Genomic DNA, 19,305 nt, shown 5'->3' with positions numbered 1-19,305 from the left:
ATGTGCCCACGACCCACATGTGTGTATGTATGCATGTGGGTGGCAGAATCAATATGTCTCTGTCAGCAGGTGTGTGTGTGTGTGTGTGCGCAGAGACCACGCATCTCTGTCAGCACAAATGTAGTTGAGCCTGTGCTTGTGTGTGTGTGTGGAAGGGGCGTTTGATGGAGTCCTACCCCAGGGATGATTGGAGGGATGCTGTCGGCCTTGAGTCTTGAGCGTCCTCGGCCCCCTCGGCCAGACAGGTTGGCCCCCCTGGGCCGCCGCCTGCCAGGGAACCCTGAACCTCGGCCCTACAGGAGGAGAGAGAGCATGATGAGAGTGAGTGAGTGAGTGAGTGAGTGAGTGAGTGTGTGTGTGTGTGTGTGTGTGTGTGTGTGTGTGTGTGTGTGTGTGTGTGTGAGAGAGAGAAATATGCAAATTAAGACATACACTCACTCACGTATGTGCACACACACAAGATGAGTTTACTTGGGCATATTTAATCTGATTAGAATGTGATCATTCGTATCAAATCGGAATCATGCCTCAATCGGAATAAAAGTCCTCATATAACACTTTATGAATCGTGCTGATCTGAATTACACTACCGTTGTGATTATCTAAACATTTTGTCAATACATCTTGCCTAGCCAATTATGACACTGCTTACTAAGACATATGATTGTTTTCTGAGACAACTGACAACACCAAAAAGGCAATTTCATGTGCTGGCCTCTCTTCCTTACATCTAGTATGAATAAACATGCATTAACTTCACTGTTGCTTCAGAACTGCGCTGAACAGACGATAGATTTATACTTTGAGCAGATTTCAAACCCCACTACAAACAAAATGAAATGTGAGCATGTTACACGAATATTACGTTTAAATGTGTTTGGTATGTAAACATAACCTGATCGTATTAAATTGTGCTATGTAAACAGCTCATCCAACGTCTTCAATCGGATGAATTTCAATCTGACTGAGAAGTGTGCGTGCAAATTGGGCTGCAGACACACATAATCACACACTATATGCCCTGTTCAGTCATCGACCAATAAAGAAGAACTTTAATAGGAACCTTGGAATAAAACCCCAAACCACATAAAACTACAAAACGTCCATATAATGTAGTCTTTAACTCGGGGAGAGAATACAAGAGAGCCGCATGATCAGTCAAAATTACGGAGAACAAGAACGGAGAAATGGAACTAATAAGGGGGCTTGAAGTGCATGAATCAGGAGGAATAACAAGACAGCCAAGAAAGATAAAACCGTTGTCATGAGTCCAGCACTCCCAGATCTCTCTTTGTGCGCATGCTAATAACCCCCACCTCCACACACACACACACACACACACACACACCACCACACACACACACCCACCACCACACACACACCCACCACCACACACACACACACGCCTGGAGCTTCCCTACAAGATTTACTGATGGCAATGATAACAACCCTCCCATCTCCACCACCCCGAGCAGAGGGACATGACCACTGAATCAGACAGTAGATGCTCCACGTCTGACCTATTTTCCCTTCTACCAGTCTACATGAGGGAGCTACCTTTTAAGCAGACATTAGGTAGGGAAAATGGACAGAGACTGCAAGGGGACTGCTCTGGTAAGACTAATGGGGGCTGTAAACTCCAGACGTGGCACGTGCAAGACTAACCTTTACACAGCCATTCCGACTCTCATGTGGTAGACTAGTTTTCAATGCCTCACTATGATCTAAGACACATTAACTTGAATGTTGACTCGCCGGCCGTGACTTGCCATAGAGCTTGCTCAGCTTGCTGTAAGAAGTAGAATAAAAATGTGAGCGTTGCCTGCTGTAGGTCTCCAAGCTAAGATGGTGGTAGTGTAGAAGGGATGCAGCAGCTACATAACATTTAGCCACAAATTGTTCTAGGGCGACTGCCCACTGCAATTAGTATCCGTCAGTGGCTTTCGATAAAAGCATCAGCTAAAAGCTTAAATAAATAAATAACTAAAATAATAATAAATGTTGTTACAGGGGTTGTTAAAAATAGAGAGCGAAAACTGCCAGGCCCCAGCCCCGCACACCATGTGTCTTTGTACGGGGCCATGACATAACATAACATAACTCTTCTTATTCAGCAAGCACATCTGTCACCTTCCACTCCCATAATCCCCCCTCCCCAAGGAAAAGATAAGATCATCCCCTCTTGGTCTCTGCTGTGCTTGCATCCCCTCTTCTCCCTCCCCTTCCGCCCACCACACACACAAACACCACCATTCTTTCCCTTCATTCGGCAAAACCCGCTGCAGCGAAGCGCGCCCAGGTCGCGCTGCACCCCGCTGGCCGCTCGACGACAGTGAACGTTCTGCTCCGCTCTGCTCTGGCTCAAATCCCATTTCCTCCCAGGTAATTACCTCAGCCGCAGCCTGTCAGACAGGAGATGTCAGCTCCGCTTAGACAGATGGCCCCGACGAGGCCCCCCCCCACACACACACACACACACCCCACCTCTGACCGCCTGCACCGGCCCCAAACACCAGGCAGCACTGCGTCTCCATTTATGCCAACCAAAACCAAATTATGAGAGGTGAGTGATTCTGTTTCTGACTGCGCTTGTGAAAAGACATGGAGGCCGGGGAAGTTGCTGCACTTTAAACAGGTGCTGAAAGAGCCCCTGTGGGCCTCCTATAGTCTGAGCTGATGGACAGGCAGCATCTTTGGCCGTCTTTTCACTCCAGGTCTTTCCCTCGGCACTCCTCTCGGTGAAAATAAAAATCAGTGTGAAACAGTGAGAGCAACTTCTCTTAGCATAGCGCTTGGCTACGAGCGGAGTGCTTCGCTTCCCGAGCTACAGACACGTAGGGCATTCCTGAGGAGTGCTTAAAAAGGAGTGCTGACGCGAGACAGCCCAGTGGTCCACTCGTCTCATACGCCCTGTCAATCATCAGCCTGCTGAGTGGTCGTCAGAGGAACCAAGAGGGTTATGTAAGGTGCCTCATAGACCAATTCTCAGCTCACTGGACCAATCTTCACTCCTCACACTGAAAGGAGCCAACTGAACACAAAACACTTTTGCAGTATGGACAAAAGGTCTAAGAGAAGATATAACAGTGTTTATTTTTTTAATCTATCCATATGAGACTGGACAGGGCCTTAGTCCACAGCTAGTCTGTGAAATCACAGTCAGGCTGACTATCCTAAGTGGCCTACTAAAAATGGCACCACATGAACCTTTGACAATCTGAATTTAAAATTGTAGGCTAATCCCAGGTTGCAATGCAATCATTATTTAACAGAAGATCATCCTTCAGCCAAATCTCAAGCACAATCTTCTCTGTTGCCTTTCACAGAGAAACGTAAATCGTTCTCTAAACTGGCCACTAAAATTTCCACTTCCCTAAGCAGGGTTGCTCCCGAACAGTTCTCCATCAAAAACACACCATCCGCACATCCTGCTCCTGAGCTGTTCCAGGCGTGTTCCCACTCCCAGGGTACACTGGGATAAAATTCCAGGATGTCCCCCAGAAGCTCACTGCCCGATTTACAACCCTCGTGGAACCACTTGCCTGGGCTGACACTCAACTCTTTATCCCCAAAGGTCACCTCAGTCATCGCTAACCCAAGATAAACCACAGAAGCTCATGTACCATCCACTGAGCTTACGGACGCAACAGCCACCATTTTCCATAGTGATCCCCCATTTTTGGACTATGCACTTCAACAGCCCACTCAGGGATAAAGACCTGATATGATTGGCCCCCACCCACTCCAACTCCCAACAGATTTACCACTCTCACGGTCCAGACGGGCGTGCCCTGGAGAAGCCGGGTCCTGGGCCCGTCCCGCCTCCCATACCGAGGGGGACCAGGAGGGGGGAAGCCTCGGGCCTTCTGATTGCCTCCATGCTCCCTGAGGTGAGGTGAGGCGGGCCAGGCAGGGAGATGTAGAGAGAAAGGAGTGGGGACAGGAAGGAAGGGAGAGAGGGGCAGTGGGGTCATTTGAGGGGGAGGGGGAGGTGGGGTGGGGTGGGGGGTTGAGAGGGCACAAAATGCAGCAACATAAATGTGAAAGCTTGCATACCATGAAACACATCCACAGAAAAACAAAATAAGCAAAGCAAAGTATATCAGATATGCGGCATAAATGCATCATCACATTGGCAAATATTGTTAACATTCACCAGCCCAGAAATCAAAGTGAGTGAGAAGCTTGGAAGTTTGGGAAAACTTTAGCCATGCAAACCTTTTTCTAGTCCATTAGATGGAAATGGAACAGACACAGGGACCATTCTACTAAGCAGGGTTTGCTGATCATTACCTTCAAATTGTAATTTGGGGGCCAAACTCAATCTGCCAAAAATAATGAAAAAACGAATCAACCTGCTGGAGGGAGAAGGCCTAACGGTGTACAGGGATAATTTCTCCCCAGCGGTAATCTCATTTTCGCTGAGTGTCGACTCCGCGATGATATATGCGCCGGCGTGCCGGCCTGTCTCCACGGTAACGGGTGGCACTTGTTGATTTGTTGACACAACAGCCATGATTATGTCAGCGTGTCAGCACGCCAGCTCATTCAGATAAACACGCCACACATCTGGGGATTTTCTTACACGGCATCACGGGGAGCATTTAGCTCATTAAACAAGCTAATCGGAGAGTGGCTGCATAATTAGCCTTGATAATACAATCACTGCAAGGCCTTTTCTTATGTTTTTGTAAGAGCAAAACCGATTTCGGCTTTATAAATAATATATAACTGCCGACGGTGGAGGAGCGTTCCCTCCCCGCCTCATGTATACATTTGTCCCAAACTTCCAGTTTCATGTCAGGCACTTAATGAAACCACTGGATACAACATATCATTCCCTTGAGCACAAGACAGATTTAAAACAGTTATTATGTAAAGTAAGAGGAAAGTAGAACTCAGAACAGGCATGATAAAAAGATGAGTAGGGGGAAAAAAACATGATTAAGAAGTACTACACAAACAAAACATACCCTACATACATGCATACATTCATAAATAACACACAGGCAACAGAGAGAGGAAAATAAACTCTCCATGCTGTCAGAGGGCACATGCTGAAAGAATAAAGTGCACTTATAGAAAAGAAAACATTCAAAAAAAGAGGGCTTGATACAAACAAACATAAGCAAGCAAACCACAGCCGGCAAAACAGGAAGGGAACGAGTAGATATACAATGCGAAAATCCGAGCCCATAAAATTTGCTTACTGAATCCAAAAGTAAGGCTGTTTAATTAAAGTAGCAACAGATCCAACCATCGTTGACATAAGCAGAATTTGCTCCGTTTCACCCATTTACTCAGGACCGAGGAGCATGTTGAAATTCAGCATTATTCCCCCTTAATCCAGGAAAAACTTAATTACAGACACAAGCTGATATTGGACACCAATATCAAACCATCTGCAAAGCAAAGCCCTGCCATCCTCTTAAGAGAGGCGCGCCTAAGCTTTGTCTTCGCTCACGTAATGCGGAGAGATCTGGAGAGCAGATAATAATAATAATGTGCTCACAGGATAGCTGTTAGATGGAAAAGTCTTCCATATAAACTCAGCCCCACCAGATGGAGGATCCAGCACCATTCAGTGGGATGATCTATGGTTTATATATGCAATGGTTTTGGTTGGGTGAAGCCCTACTGTGATGAAGCCGGTCTATCCGAGGAAAGTTCACGGGTGCCCAGCCTTTGGACTATGCAGGAGTTGCAGTGGACTCGACTGACGACAGGGCGAGTGAGATTTGTGCAAAAGCTCCACTCATGCGACCCTGTGGAGCTAAACCCCATGAGGGAGGCTGAAGGAAGTGCTGGGCTAGAGGCTCATCCGCACAACAACAAAAACCTACTCAGACGCTCATGCACAAACTCACTCTCTCCCCTTCTCTCACACACACATGCACACGCACACACACACTCTCACACACACACACAGAGATATGAGGAGGGGGGAGTGCAAGGCCCCCAACAGCACATTTTCGAGAAGCAGGAAATCCCAGTTGGACGTAAGGACTGCAGTCCACCCTCCAAATTACAGCAGTGCCGGGAAGTTGCTCTCCCACGAGACAAAAACTGAGACCAATAGATGGAAGGAGGGAATGGGGAGAGAGAAGAGAAGGAGAAAGAGAGACAGTGGTAGATAGAAGAGAAAAGAGTGAAAAGAGGTATTAGAGAGAACAAGGCAGGGGGGAACAGAGAGAGAGAGAGAGAGAGAGAGAAAAGAGAGAGAAATGGTGCAACACAGAGGAAAGGCGACCCTGGAGAAAAGCCGGCTCGCCTACGATGCTTCCCATTTCTCTTTCCATTCGGGACCCGGAGAGGCTGCCTGTCAATCACATCAAACAGCAAAGTTTCCATACAGGTCCTCCACCAAGGTCACCTGCAGCCAGAGCTTGCCTCTTCCACCTGAAAAACTAGTAGAAGCCACCAGCACCAGCTTTTTGCATGTATGCGTGTGTGTATGGGGGGGGGGGGGTTTCGAGACCACGTACAATTTTGATGCCGGGACGGTGAGGACGAGAGAGGACGGTGCGGTGCCAGCTTTAATTTGAGATTCTGACAGCTAAGGGCGAGTTTGCAGAAAAAAAAAAAAAAAAAAAAGATTCAGAGCCATCCTTCGGCGGCGGGGGCGGCCAAAGTGGAAATGGGGTTTGTGTCGTGCTTTCCAGCTGAATGAGCACTTATCCGAATAATACACCTCCAAAAAGGCTCCTTTATGTTCGCCTAGCATCAAAACCCCAGGCTCTGCAGCCAGGCTCCCAACCCCCACTCTCCAGAGCTGCGCTGAATTATGAGAGGGTAGCGAAAGAGCGAGGGAGGGAGAGAGAGCACAGCTAGGGCCCTTCCACATTAATTAACACACCCTACACACTGGCACTAATCAATGTGACTGAGCAACAAAAAAAGTAGAGGAGGGAGAGGGGAGAAAAAAGGAAAGAGAATAATTACTACAAGCCTCCAAATGTGGATCACAGACAGAGAGAGACAGAGGGGAGAAGAAAGGAACGAATCCCAACACTCTTGGGTTCCAGGGACCAACACAAGCCTCTATTAGCTGTTCTAAGGCATTCGAGCATTCTTTGGAACAAAGGGGACCAGAAGATTGGAAAGGCAACAAACAAAAGTTCAGCAGTCTTACCTGTTTCACTCTTGGTCTGCCCGGTGAGAACTTCCTCTTGGAGATGGCCGGCTTGCCCATGCCGATTTTGGGGGTGAGGGGAATGAACGTGGTGGTTGGGGGGGGCTGCGTGGGCGTGCAGTGGGCCGGGGTCAGGGAGCCTTCCCTGGGGGAGGCCTCAGTAGAGAAGGGCGAGCGGGCTAGCCGAGAGGACCCTTCCGACGAGAAGCCCGGGGAGAACTTGAGGCTCTTGTCGTCGCCGGGCGGCGAGCCGAAGCCCGAGAAGCCGTGCTCGCTGACCGGCGTGGTGTCCATGTCCACGTCGCCATCTACGTCCGCGTCTGCCACGCAGCCAGTGTCCGCATCCTGGAAGGGGACGGAGTCCAGGTCAGGCAGCACGCTCAGCAGCTCCTGCTTGTCCTCCATCTCTCTCTCCTCCTCTTCCACTGCCACCGCTGCAGCCACCACCTCGTCCTCGGCCTCCTCCACCTCCTCCACCTGATTGTCTTCGGCCATTTTTTCCTCGGGTTGGTCGCTGACCACATTCTGAACTTCAGGCGATGGTTCTGGAACAATCTCTCTGATCGGGTCACCATTGGTGACCGATGGTTCTGAGGGACACACCTCCATGGATTCGTCCTCAGCGGCTACGACTGGCTCAGGAGAGGACACCTCCTTACTGGGCGACTGGAGGTTCTCTTTTACAGGACTTTCTGTGCTTTGTGGCTCGCCCTCCACCTCGCCCTCCCTCTCCGCCGCTATTTCAGGCACTAGTTCGGCCACCTCCTTCTCTGTCTCCATGGCGTCGGGGACCTCGGGGTCTTGAGGGGAGTTTTCCGGAGAAGTGGGGTCCTGCGAGAGCGACGACACTCCGAGGGACGAGGAGTGCTGGGGGGACTCGGCCCCCTCAGTCAGCGTCACCGTCACCTGGATCTCTTGAGCAGGTTCAGCTGCAGAACAAACATCATGTCAGAGGCCTACCAACATGGGTATTTACAACTAACTGCTACAGTCAGTTACAGAGGATGGAAATGAAATACAATGGCACAACATTACAGTGTGATGACTTTTGGATGAACTGGGACAGACTTTTGGATGGACTGGGACAGACTAGGACTAGAAGGATTAAGAGGAACTAAATAAAAACATATTCAAATATATAATGTACATAAATATACTAAGTATAATGACAAAGAGACCAGAGCAGAGACGAGAAGAGAGCAAAGCACTGATTGTGACTGCGGCAGCCTGAATGGGCTCATACCTGATGGAGACTCTTTCTTCTCCTCTTGCAGGTCATCTGGTGTGGGGCTGGCACTAGCCTCCTGCTCAGTGTGACGTCCTGCACCTCCTCCTTCTCCTCTTCCTCTTCCACTCCCTCCCATTCCTTTGCTGCCAGCTGCTCTTCAGCCTTCTCCTCCTGCTCCACCTGCTCTTCTGTGACTGCCGACTCTTCTGTGACCGTCGACTCCTCTGTGCCCGCCGTCGACTCCTCTGTGTCCGCCGTCGACTCCTCTGTGCCCGCCGTCGACTCCTCTGTGCCCGCCGTCGACTCCTCTGTGCCCGCCGTCGACTCCTCTGTGCCCGCCGTCGACTCCTCTGTGCCCGCCGTCGACTCCTCTGTGCCCACCGTCGACTCCTTTATGGCCGTCCACTCCTCTGTACCCGTCGACTCCTCTGTGATTGTTGACTCATCTATGCCCTGCTGAGAGTCCTCTGTGGTCAGCTCCTCCTTCTCCTTTGGCTGTTCTGTGATGTTTGCCACCTCTTTCTCCTGCTCCATCTCCTTCTCCTCCTTCCCTTCCTCCATCTTCTCCTCTTCCTTCGCCTCCTCCTCCTGCTTCTTCTCATCCTGTTTCTCCTGCATCTCCTCTTCCTGTTTCTCCTCCTCCTGTTTCTCTTCCTCGACCACTACCGCTTTCTCCTCCTCCTCCTCCTCAGTCTCCTCTACAGGCAGTTGTGGCTCAGCCTTCTGCTCCTCCTGGACCTCCTCAGCCTCCTCTTGCTCAGTCTTTGTGGCTACTTGCTCCTCTGTCTCCAGCTCCACCTTTTCCTCATCCTCCTCCACAGCCATGAAGACATCTGGCAAAATAGAAGCCAAATAGAATAAATTTCACACGTGAGTTCAAACAAACATGCAATGAATGTAAACATTCGCGGTGGACTACAATAAAATTCTCCACACGGAGGTCTTTACGGTCAGGCAGTCAAAACTGCTTTTGAGACAGGAAAGAGTATAATTGGGAGGACTCCTGAGGTCTCTCTGTGAGGTGACTCTTGGAAGACTTCAGCTCCTGCAGGGGATCAGAGCTGCCAAACAAAGTTTACATGCCTTGGCCAAAAGATCTGAGCCCTTCCAAAACCAAACAAAAACAGGGAAAAAAACGACAGCTGTTCAGGCTTTCATCTAATATCCAGCACACTTTCATCCCACTATCCAACACAACTCAGCCAAGATCCCTTTCCTCTAATACCCGGGATTCTCTCATGGCAGCCCAGAGCAGCATCACGTCAGCCCTACCCCTCATGCCACAGATCTGCGTTCTGATGAGAAGACGATCCCGTCAGGGGAAGTTACAGCTCCATTGTCTTCCCATCTGAAAATCCCAGCAGGACCTTTAACTCAATATTTAGATTCCCTGAGTAAATAATCCTGCCACTCTACAAATATCTATTAGGAACTCTTCCTCCAAGGCTCTCTCCCCCATCTAATGCTCCAGGGCATTCAAATTATAATTGGAAAAGACAACATCTGTAATGGCTGTAAAAGGTTAAAGAATTGTGAAAAGTGTTTCTCTATCAATTGTATTCTCCTCCAAGGGCCCCCACAGGGGTTCTATGTAAAACTAACAGTGGCCTTGCCAGTGATTATCTAAACAAGAAAATTGCATTAAACTCTTGCAGATGAAAACTGTGGGGAGTCAGAGGCTATGAAACTCCCTGTGTAGTCTTCTTCAAGAGACAAATATATTTCCCAAAGGGTTACAATAGTGGTCTGGCCAGAACTCCTGAACTGCCCTCCGCTCCCAAACACACGCACACCTCAAATTTTCCCCCCACCCCCCTAAACTCTGTTCATACCTCAATTCTATCCACCGTTTCACTCATGGTTGAAGAGCAGCATACTCACTCCAGAAAAAAAAAATTGGAGGCGACCGTTGCCATGACGACACTTATTTTTCAGACATGGCCTCAGTGGTTTTGGGAATAATTCATTTCTTTAATTATTTGAAGGAGGAAAGAGAATCGGATACACACACACACACACTCACAGAAACACAAACAGACACGCCACACACACACTTTACCACTTTGTCACTCACAGATAAACAAGTCAGAGAAGCCTACATGCATTAATGCCAATCCCCTTGCTTGGTGTGGGGCACCTCCAAGAGGGCCAGCAAGGAGCGAGATTAGCCACCTCTCAAAGGAGAATTTCCATTGAGCAAAAAAAAAGAAAAACGCATAAAAAAAATTGGTTGCTAACTGGAAACTCCTAAGCCTGCGCAGCACCAACACAAATGCCCATTGGGCACCAACTGGGAGTGCATGAGGCCATGATGCCCCCAGAATGACTAATGTTACACTCTTTATCTCCACCTAATCAAGCGAAAGGAGAGCCAGGCCTCTTGGCGAGACCACCCGGAAGACCAGAGCGGATCCCCCACATGCGCCACCCCCACCAACCCAACCACTCACGCTCACACTTCAAAACACCCCACCACCCCACAATCACCACCAGCACATTGCTCTTGGAGCGACAAGTGAAATCTGGACCCTGCCCAATGACATCACAAAGAAAAAAAAAAAAAAAAAATGGCCTGCATTCTATTAAATCTTTCCTGGCCCGTCAGCAGCCAGGGGAACCCAGAGGGATTTGCAGAGAAGACCTATCAACTACGCCGACGTGGGAATGTAACTTTACCAGACGAACCACGGTGAGTTACGACAGGCCTCCCCGCAGCATATGCACAGCATTTTTATTTGACCTCGTTCAAAAGTTACCATGCGTGTCAGCACACATTTAACTCCTCAGCGCCGTATCCACATACCAGCACACAGGACAAACCAACTTGCTGCTGCTCCTATGCTGTCACACATCTTAATTAGGATAATAAAGGCAGCCATCAAAATGTCGAAAAACAAAAACATCCCCACACAAGGAATTTACACAGCCAGAATGTCACAGATGACACATCGAATATATCCTGATGATGAAAACAGGAGGCCCAGTTTGGAGTTGGAATTATTACTTATGAGTACATGAAGGGGAACGTTAAAGGACCAAAAGGGGAACTGAAGTACTGCATAGAGTGTGGACGTTTGCTATACTGTGTACAAGCACACATGCAAAATGTCTGTATATCAGATATATATGTTTGTGACCAAATGTACAGTATGTATACTGCATATCAGACTTACTGAGCATCTTTGTCTGAATGTGAATGTCTGCATCTCTACGCCATTTCATATGTTCCTGTATTGAACAAACATTTTCATGTGCAAATGTGTGTTTGTGTTCTCCACTACTAGCTTGTTTCCATGCTAAAGAACGTGTGTGTGTGTGTGTGTGTGTGTGTGTTCTCCACTACAAGCTTACATGTTTGCATGCTAAATAACACAAGTGTGGGTGTGTGTGTGGGTGTGGGTGTGTGTTCTCCACAACGACCTTATGTGTTTGCATGCTAAAGAACACAAGTGTGTGTGTGTGTGCGTGCGTGCGTGCGTGCGTGTGTGTGTGTGTGTGTGTGCGCGCTTGTGCAAAAGCAAGATGGGCGGGGAGACACAGAGCTCTGTTCTCTTAGATACTGGAGGAGGTAGAGGAAGGGGGAGGGTGGAAAAGGGTACCCACAATGCCGTGCGGCCGGCAGGCAGGAGCGGCTCACAGATAACGCGCCCGCATTCACGCTCGGCTGGAGGAGGGGGGTGTGGGGGATATTGGGAGGGAGGGGGAGGGGAGAGCACTGCGGCGCGTCCCATTGGTTGAGCTCTGCCGGGTTATTTATAACTGAGGCGGAAGAGACCACAGTCTCCACTGCGCGCCTCACCCAACCCCCCATCCTAACACACAGCGCTGCAGAGAGGGAAGCACAACAAAACCACTGAGAACTCCCAACACACACACACACACTACATTAAAAACCTGTCAAACATATACGCTCATAAGCAGACAACTAATAAACTCATTTGCAAATAAACAAAATGCACGCTGAACCACCTTCCTTTCTTGTTAAGACAGTTGGCAGTGTGCATGTGCACTATATAGCAGGGTGTGTGTTTGCATAGGCATGTGACTGAGTGCGAGTGTGTAAGAGAAGGGAACAGAGAGGGGGCCCTTCACTCATGATGTCTAAGAAGAGTGCATGTCAGGCTAGCGTTTTGGCACGACCATTGGCACCAGGTCAGACCTCAACCTGATAAAGCAGGAATGTAAACAGGCCTCAGGCTCGGTGTGTGTGTGTGTGTGTGTGTGTGTGTGTGTGTGTGACGAGCGCGTGACAGGAGCCTACACTCATAAATGTGCGGTGTGTGGGAGTGCACACCTACACATGCTGTGTGGTATTTTTCTGTGGGTGTTGAGAGTGTTTTGCATGTGCAACTTTCCCCATCCAGTGTCTACCGGCAGCATGCAGGAAAATAGCGCGCGCGCACCCACACACACACACACACACACACACACACATACACAAAGACACTTGAACTCAAACCTACTCAAGGAGTAGAACATGCGAAGTGAGGAGGGAGAGAGAGAGAGAGAGAGAGAGAGAGAGAGAGAGAGAGAGAGAGAGAGAGGAGAGAGAAGAGAGAGAGAGAGGATGGAAAAGTCAGAGGTGAGAAGGAAAAAGGGGGATGGAAACTCAAGTGTGCACTGAGCAGCAGCGGCAGAGCTGTCGCCGTGGAGAGCAGGCTAACGCCAGCGGAGGATCAGGTGTAATCAGTGACTCAGAGGCCGCCTCCAGGCTGGCCACGCAAGGGGCCTCTCAGGGCTGCGCTCTCCCTGGGGTGGAAGGGTGGGGGAGGGGAGGGTGTTCAGGCTCCTGCTGCCGTCAGTGCTGCTGTGGAGGGCTGACAGGCGAGGGGCGCAAAGGAGGCATTTCAAACTGCTATTAGGCCATATCACAGACAGCCGGGGCAGGGGGTGGTTAAGAGGTCAGTCGAGCCACCACGCCAATCTCCCACCACCAACCCACAAACACACAGCCCCCTGAGTTACACCCGGTGTAGACACACAATCATCACACACACACATAGCCACAGACATAGACATAGACACAGGCACTGTGCTATCGTCTGACTCGACTGATCGATGCATATCCATTTGCCTAGACTGCTGGACTTGATGTTAACTCCCACCATTATGTTTTTTTAACAGATAGTATCTCCAAAGAGACAGACAGACAGACACACGCGCACGCACACACACACACACACGCGCGCACACACACACACAGACGCACGCACAATGGCAGAAGTTAAATTCTCCCTCGGGAGCAGCCCCATTGGACCTCACCAGTCCATAACACCATCAGAAATCACAAATCCAAGTTTAGGACTGGGTATGGTTATGACTGATGGCACAAACAACACAACAGTGGAGCTGCCTGGGTTTGTTGCAGGGTTTATGCACAGAGATTCATGCATTTCCTGGGTTATTGCTCCTTTTACAGTGTGTTTCAATTGTAGTTTACAGTTCAATTGCAATATAGGTACAGCACCCAAACCCTGTTATATATTTGGTAGTGGCAGGGATGTGCTTGAAGAAACTTAAATGTGTGAGGGAACATGCTCTAACAACACAAAAAAGAACTAGCTGTAAAAGGTTCCGTTGGGAACCAGAAAGGCTTTTCTTTTTTTTTTTTTTAAGTATATTTTTTTGGCCTTTTATGCCTTTAATGATAGTGACAATGGAGAGTGACAGGAAGCGAATTGGAGAGAGAGCAGGGGTGGGATTCGAAAAAGGACCACGGGGCGGGAATCGAACCCGGGTCACCGGCGTACGGTGAAGGTGCCCCAGCCAGTTGTGCCACAGCTGGGGCCAGAAAGGCTTTTAACCATGAGTTAAAGAGGCAGCATACAGTACAAGCCTAAACACTGAGTGAGGGAGTAATAAGGTTGTCAGACTTATGGGGCATACATTTATATGGGTGATTACAGGCATGTATTCTGGCTCACAAATAAAGGGAAGAAGATATTGGCAGCAACTAAAGTACAGGTTCCTGGATGCAAGCCAAAGCAAAACACTACCAGTGTAGTGACTAGACAACGAGAGTGTCTACAAAAAATGGAGATCCTTGTAGAATAGGTCTATGCGGTTCATAAAGACAGGCATTAAGTTGTAAAATACAAAAAGAGGGGAAGAACCCCCGGCCAAAGCTTCTTTGTCTTTGTTTTATGGCTGTCTCATGTTTAAATGGATGAAGTCCCAATGGCTCTATTTGATCCTCAGAAGCCCAGTAGCAGCACAGCGATCGAGTAGATTCAGCTTCAGCTCTCCAGGTGTTTCTTTCACATGTACATGCAAATGAGGATGCACTACATGGCTATTGAGCAGAGTGTCTGTCTATTTTGTGTGTGTGTGTGTGTGTGTGTGTGTGTGTGTGTGTGTGTGTGTGTGTGTGTGTGTGTGTGTGTGTGTGTGTGTGTGTGCGTCCGGCTCGCTCCCTCGACACAGGAGATGAATTCAAATGCTTGTAGGGGAACACAGGTGTCAGTGGCGCCATGACAACGCTTCCATTCAGCCACGGCTGGGTGTCGCTTTACGCTGCCGACCAGCATCGCGTTGCACTCGGACCGTCCCGTACGCGTGTGGGAATGCTCTGTCGCCAGGTCACTTTGGATCAGTCGTAATCCAATACGCTTCTGTTGTGTTTGTTTTCATAGGAGGAGGTAGAGGGGCAATCCACTCCCTCTATCTGAAACTTTCTTCCAGGAACTGAACTAGAACTTTCATGGTCTTGAAAGAGCAAACAGCTCTTTAGGTCATTAGGCATTAGGTCTCTTGCTTAGCACAACTACCTTGCATTAATAAGTGCAAGATTGTGGATATAATTACAAACAGCAACCAAAGCAAAAGCAAACACTGGCATAGTGACAATACTATTAAAATTCCTCTTTTCTATTAAATAGGCCCTGTGCCTATCTCCAGTGTAGTCTAAATGGGTCATGTTCAGCTGGAACATTGCATGAATACATGCGGCTTCTTTCTGGACAGAACTCCCTCAGGCTACATGGCTGCTTGCACACAAGTTGGATTTCTCCTATATGTAACATTTGCTTTGGTTTTAATGAAAAGTTGTTCCAACAGGTTGTGTGTACTGATATCCACTGTATGTACTAGTGGTATATCCACTTATTCTGTTCCTTGTACTGGGAGGCAAATATTATATGACAAATAAGCACTGTGTATTTAGACACCCATTCATTAACCTGTGTACACTACATATTTGCACACTCAAGGACTAAAATTACTATCAACTGAGAAAAACATTTATGTGCCGTGTAGATGTGAATGTACCCATTCACCACACACACACACACACACACACACACACACACACACACACAGTAATAATAAACAGCGAGGGAGAAATCGGCACAAATCCACTTAACCATCTCTCAGCGCGCAGGCCAGACCTTGGGGTCCATTTCCATTATGGTCTGTAATAACTGAGCTCTCGCAGGTAGCTGGGCACACTGATACTGACTGCCTGTTGGGTCGCTCAGTATGGATGGCTGCTAATGATGCACACCCTCCCCACAACCAGCTCCCCCCTCTCCAGGGGAAGAGAGAAAGAAAAACAGAGAGTAGGGCATAGAAACAGCTAGAGTCAGAAGCCCCAGCTGGGGAGACACATGAGGATGCTAAACGCAGGTTACTTCAGTCCAGAGAGAGGCTCTCAGAGTTTTTTGACCTACCTATGCATCCATGTTGTGTTCATTTGAGCCAACGGTGTTTTGTATTGAAATATAATATATTTGATATATTTCACATAGGGGTGATGTGGTGGTTGATGTTTGTAGCCTGCCTGCTTCAAATGTAACATTTTGTGGTTGCAAAACTAAAATGGCCTGGTAATGGTACAGATTGAAATAGCTTGTTCACTTTCTTTATCAGCCCAAATATTAAGCAGAGCCATGCTTTCCTGTGCTAATCATTTTGTCTGTTAATTGTATTGCTAGTTATGCCATCAATGACATAAGTTTAGTGACTAGTTATCTCTTGGCACCAAATCGCCCTTACCTGGGTCAGTTAATTCTGCCTTTTACCTTGACACCACTAAGTACAGGGTGGCCGGAGGGTAAAGATGAGGCCAGAAACCAGGGGACAATAGCCCTGAGGAAGCCTCACAGAGGCACCATCAAGCACAAGAAGTGATAATGGCGAATGGCAATTAGCCTCCACAAGCCTTAATTTGCCCAGTTTTGGCTGGATAGTGTGGGCTACTGTAATTTAGGAGGAGAAGTCAACAGGCAACTTTGTTAGAAAACTCTTCCCCCAGTTTCCCACCAGTTATTCCCACATGAGATGATGTCCACAATGACATTTTCAACAGTGATGGGCAGTAGCTTGCTACTTGCAGCGAAGCTACTAGCTGAACTACATTTGTCAGTAGCTTGGTGGTAGCGTAGCTATTTTCTGAAGCAGATAGCTTTTCAATAGCTTTTTAACAATGTCAGAAGCTACATTTTCCAGAGCATTTGTGGAGCTCACAGTAGAACTTCCTTCTGGCCACTCATACATGAAAGTTCATTTCTATTCAATGGATCTGAACAACATGACACGTTTGTCCAACTAAATCTGAGAAGAGACGGGCATTGGTCCTTTATTGCACTATATTGTCTGGGAAAAATTTAGGCTAGTCCATTCGGTGTAAACTTGTAAGACAAACTCATTTTACATGGCAGAGTCTGGTTTGTACTGCGTAGTTATAAAATAGGCTGTCAAATTTTTGCATTAGTTTTAACTTGCACATGGTAAAGATAAACTGACTGGGTAGCCTAATTGTACTTCTAAATGTAGCACCACAATTTCAGCCAGGTGGAATTAAACTGGGATAATCAAGAGAAGGTGAAACCTTTACAGGCAAAAATCCACCAAACAATGAAGATGCAAACATGCATGCACGCACAGTTACATAGTGTATTCCTTTGCTATTATACTTCAAATATATAAAAACCCAAACAAAACCCTTTGCCCATTGGTTGAAATGGGCAATCAGAGAGTTGTTTCTTTTGGTCAGAATTTGTTTTTGTAAGGTGAGCATAGGGAGTTGCAGACAGACAACTATTCAATGCCTCATCTTGGTGCAAGTGGTGGCAGTTTAGAAGACAGAAAAGACATGAGTCGAGAGCTGAGGAGCTCGAACTGCGCTGCATTCCCCACAGAACCTGGACATGCCAAAGTGAGAGGGAGAAAAAGCCCTCCGAATCAACGTCAACCCGGTACTGTAAGTGATTCACTGTGTGTCTATCTTTCTCTCCCTCTTCTTCTCTTTTTCTCTCCCTCTCACTCTCTCTCTCTCTCTCTCACACACACACACACACACACACACACACACAAAACTGTCACTGCACCTGCCTGATCTGTAAACCCAAATTTCACCTGAGCAAGCCGGGTGAGTCAGCTGAATTTTGGGAAACCTGAAAAGTGAGCCAGCCAGCGGGTCTGGAAACCGGATCATCCATCCAACCGATTGCGACACCGACTGAGCATGATGACAGAAATACCGTGCTGCCGACTCAATAATTTCCCCGGAGCCAACGACTAGCTATCAACTAATCTCCATAACAAGCATGCGGGGATATAATTCTCCTTGACAGATGTGTTCACACAGGAGACAAGCCAAGACCACCGACTCCCTGTGCCAGCATGAGGCCACCACACTGCAAAAAAGGAATTCTAACCAAGTGTTATTGATCTTATATTAAGATTAAAAAATCTATTTGGTATTGTTTTTAATATGAAAATACTTACAAATTTGCTTGTTTTTTAGGACAAATTTGCTTAACGCACTGGCAGACAAATTTGCTTGTTTTCAAGATGAGATGTCTTAAAATAAGTCAATTTTTTTTTTAATTAAGTCAAATGATTTCACAAGCGCTAGGTAAGTCTCTTTATACTGAAAACAATACCAACTAGTTTTTTTTATCTTGATATAAGATTAATAACACTTGGTTAGATTTTGTTAGATAAGCAGTTTTTGCAGTGCACTGGTACAAACCGCAGGTTCCAAGGCCTCCATTCCAACCTAAACCAATTCTGAAGCCTGGAGCACTTTTAAGAGACCACCAGTAGCCAGTATAGCATTTGCAACTCGTGATCCGAGTAGAACGAGACATAAATATACTTTGAACTGCATCCACCTTCATTGGGGTGTAGCTTGTATGACTGGGCAATGACACTTTGAAGAAGTAGGGGATAGACCTTCAAAAAAAGTCTTCAGGGAGTGCGGCTGGGCTAACAAACATTCTTGTCTTGATGAATGTCATAATAGCTGATACACATAGACATGTTTTAACTGAATAGCCAAGTGATAATAAAGGCTTTTGAAATCTCCCCTCAAGTGCCTCACATTTTCAGAATATTCTGAACATCCCCATTCGTCGGAATGAACTGAATCCCAGATATCATAAGCCAACTGGAGGGTGGAGGTGTCTTACCTGAGGCGTTGGGGTCGCTGGGTAGGGGGGAGAGAGGGTGGCGCGGGGTGCTGCCCTGTGTCTGGCTGCCCTCCACTTCGCCCTGCCTGCAGACGGAGCAGAGGAAGCCGCCCTGCGAGCGCGGGTCCCAGTCGGCCTCCTTCCCCTGCCGTTCACACTCTAGGTGGACCCATCTGGTGAAAGAACAAAATGTATGTTATATAAAACACACAGACAGACAGGCACACAGGCACACACACGCACCTGTCATTATGACAACCACTAATTTCCTCATTCTCAGACCAGCACATGCCAGCTCCCGTGAGGTGAACTTCACACGAAACGTCATGGGGGGTCTGTTTGCTTCTCCACTTCCTCAATGAGCCCTCCTCTCACCCCCTCGGTTGTTGACGCTATTAGAGCAAATGGATTTGAGGGAATGGCTTCGAAGAAAGACCCCCTCTTTTCTCTCTACCCTTTCCCCTTTCACAATCCCTCTCCTCTTCTCCCATCCCCCAACCTTCCTCCCTGTTTACTGCAGGTGGCCAACATAG

The 19,305-nt window shown here is 47.8% G+C and overlaps 1 protein-coding gene across 1 annotated transcript in view; it reads right to left on the bottom strand.

Annotated features, from left to right (window-relative positions):
• Window positions 1–19,305, bottom strand: part of kmt2ca (lysine (K)-specific methyltransferase 2Ca) — a gene marked incomplete in the record, with an annotated part of 129,497 nt that overhangs the window by 51,580 nt on the left and 58,612 nt on the right. The window contains 7 exon segments of the mRNA XM_048265884.1: window positions 177–293; window positions 3,765–3,885; window positions 6,486–6,556; window positions 7,133–8,061; window positions 8,376–8,496; window positions 8,499–9,193; window positions 18,773–18,945. Of these exon segments, the coding sequence (XP_048121841.1) occupies window positions 177–293; window positions 3,765–3,885; window positions 6,486–6,556; window positions 7,133–8,061; window positions 8,376–8,496; window positions 8,499–9,193; window positions 18,773–18,945 (2,227 nt within the window).

The sequence above is a fragment of the Alosa alosa genome, chromosome 16 (genome assembly GCF_017589495.1).
Source record: "Alosa alosa isolate M-15738 ecotype Scorff River chromosome 16, AALO_Geno_1.1, whole genome shotgun sequence".
Lineage (NCBI taxonomy): Eukaryota > Metazoa > Chordata > Actinopteri > Clupeiformes > Clupeidae > Alosa > Alosa alosa.
The sequence above is the reverse complement of the archived record's forward strand: the minus strand, read 5'-3'. Positions and strand labels throughout refer to the sequence as shown.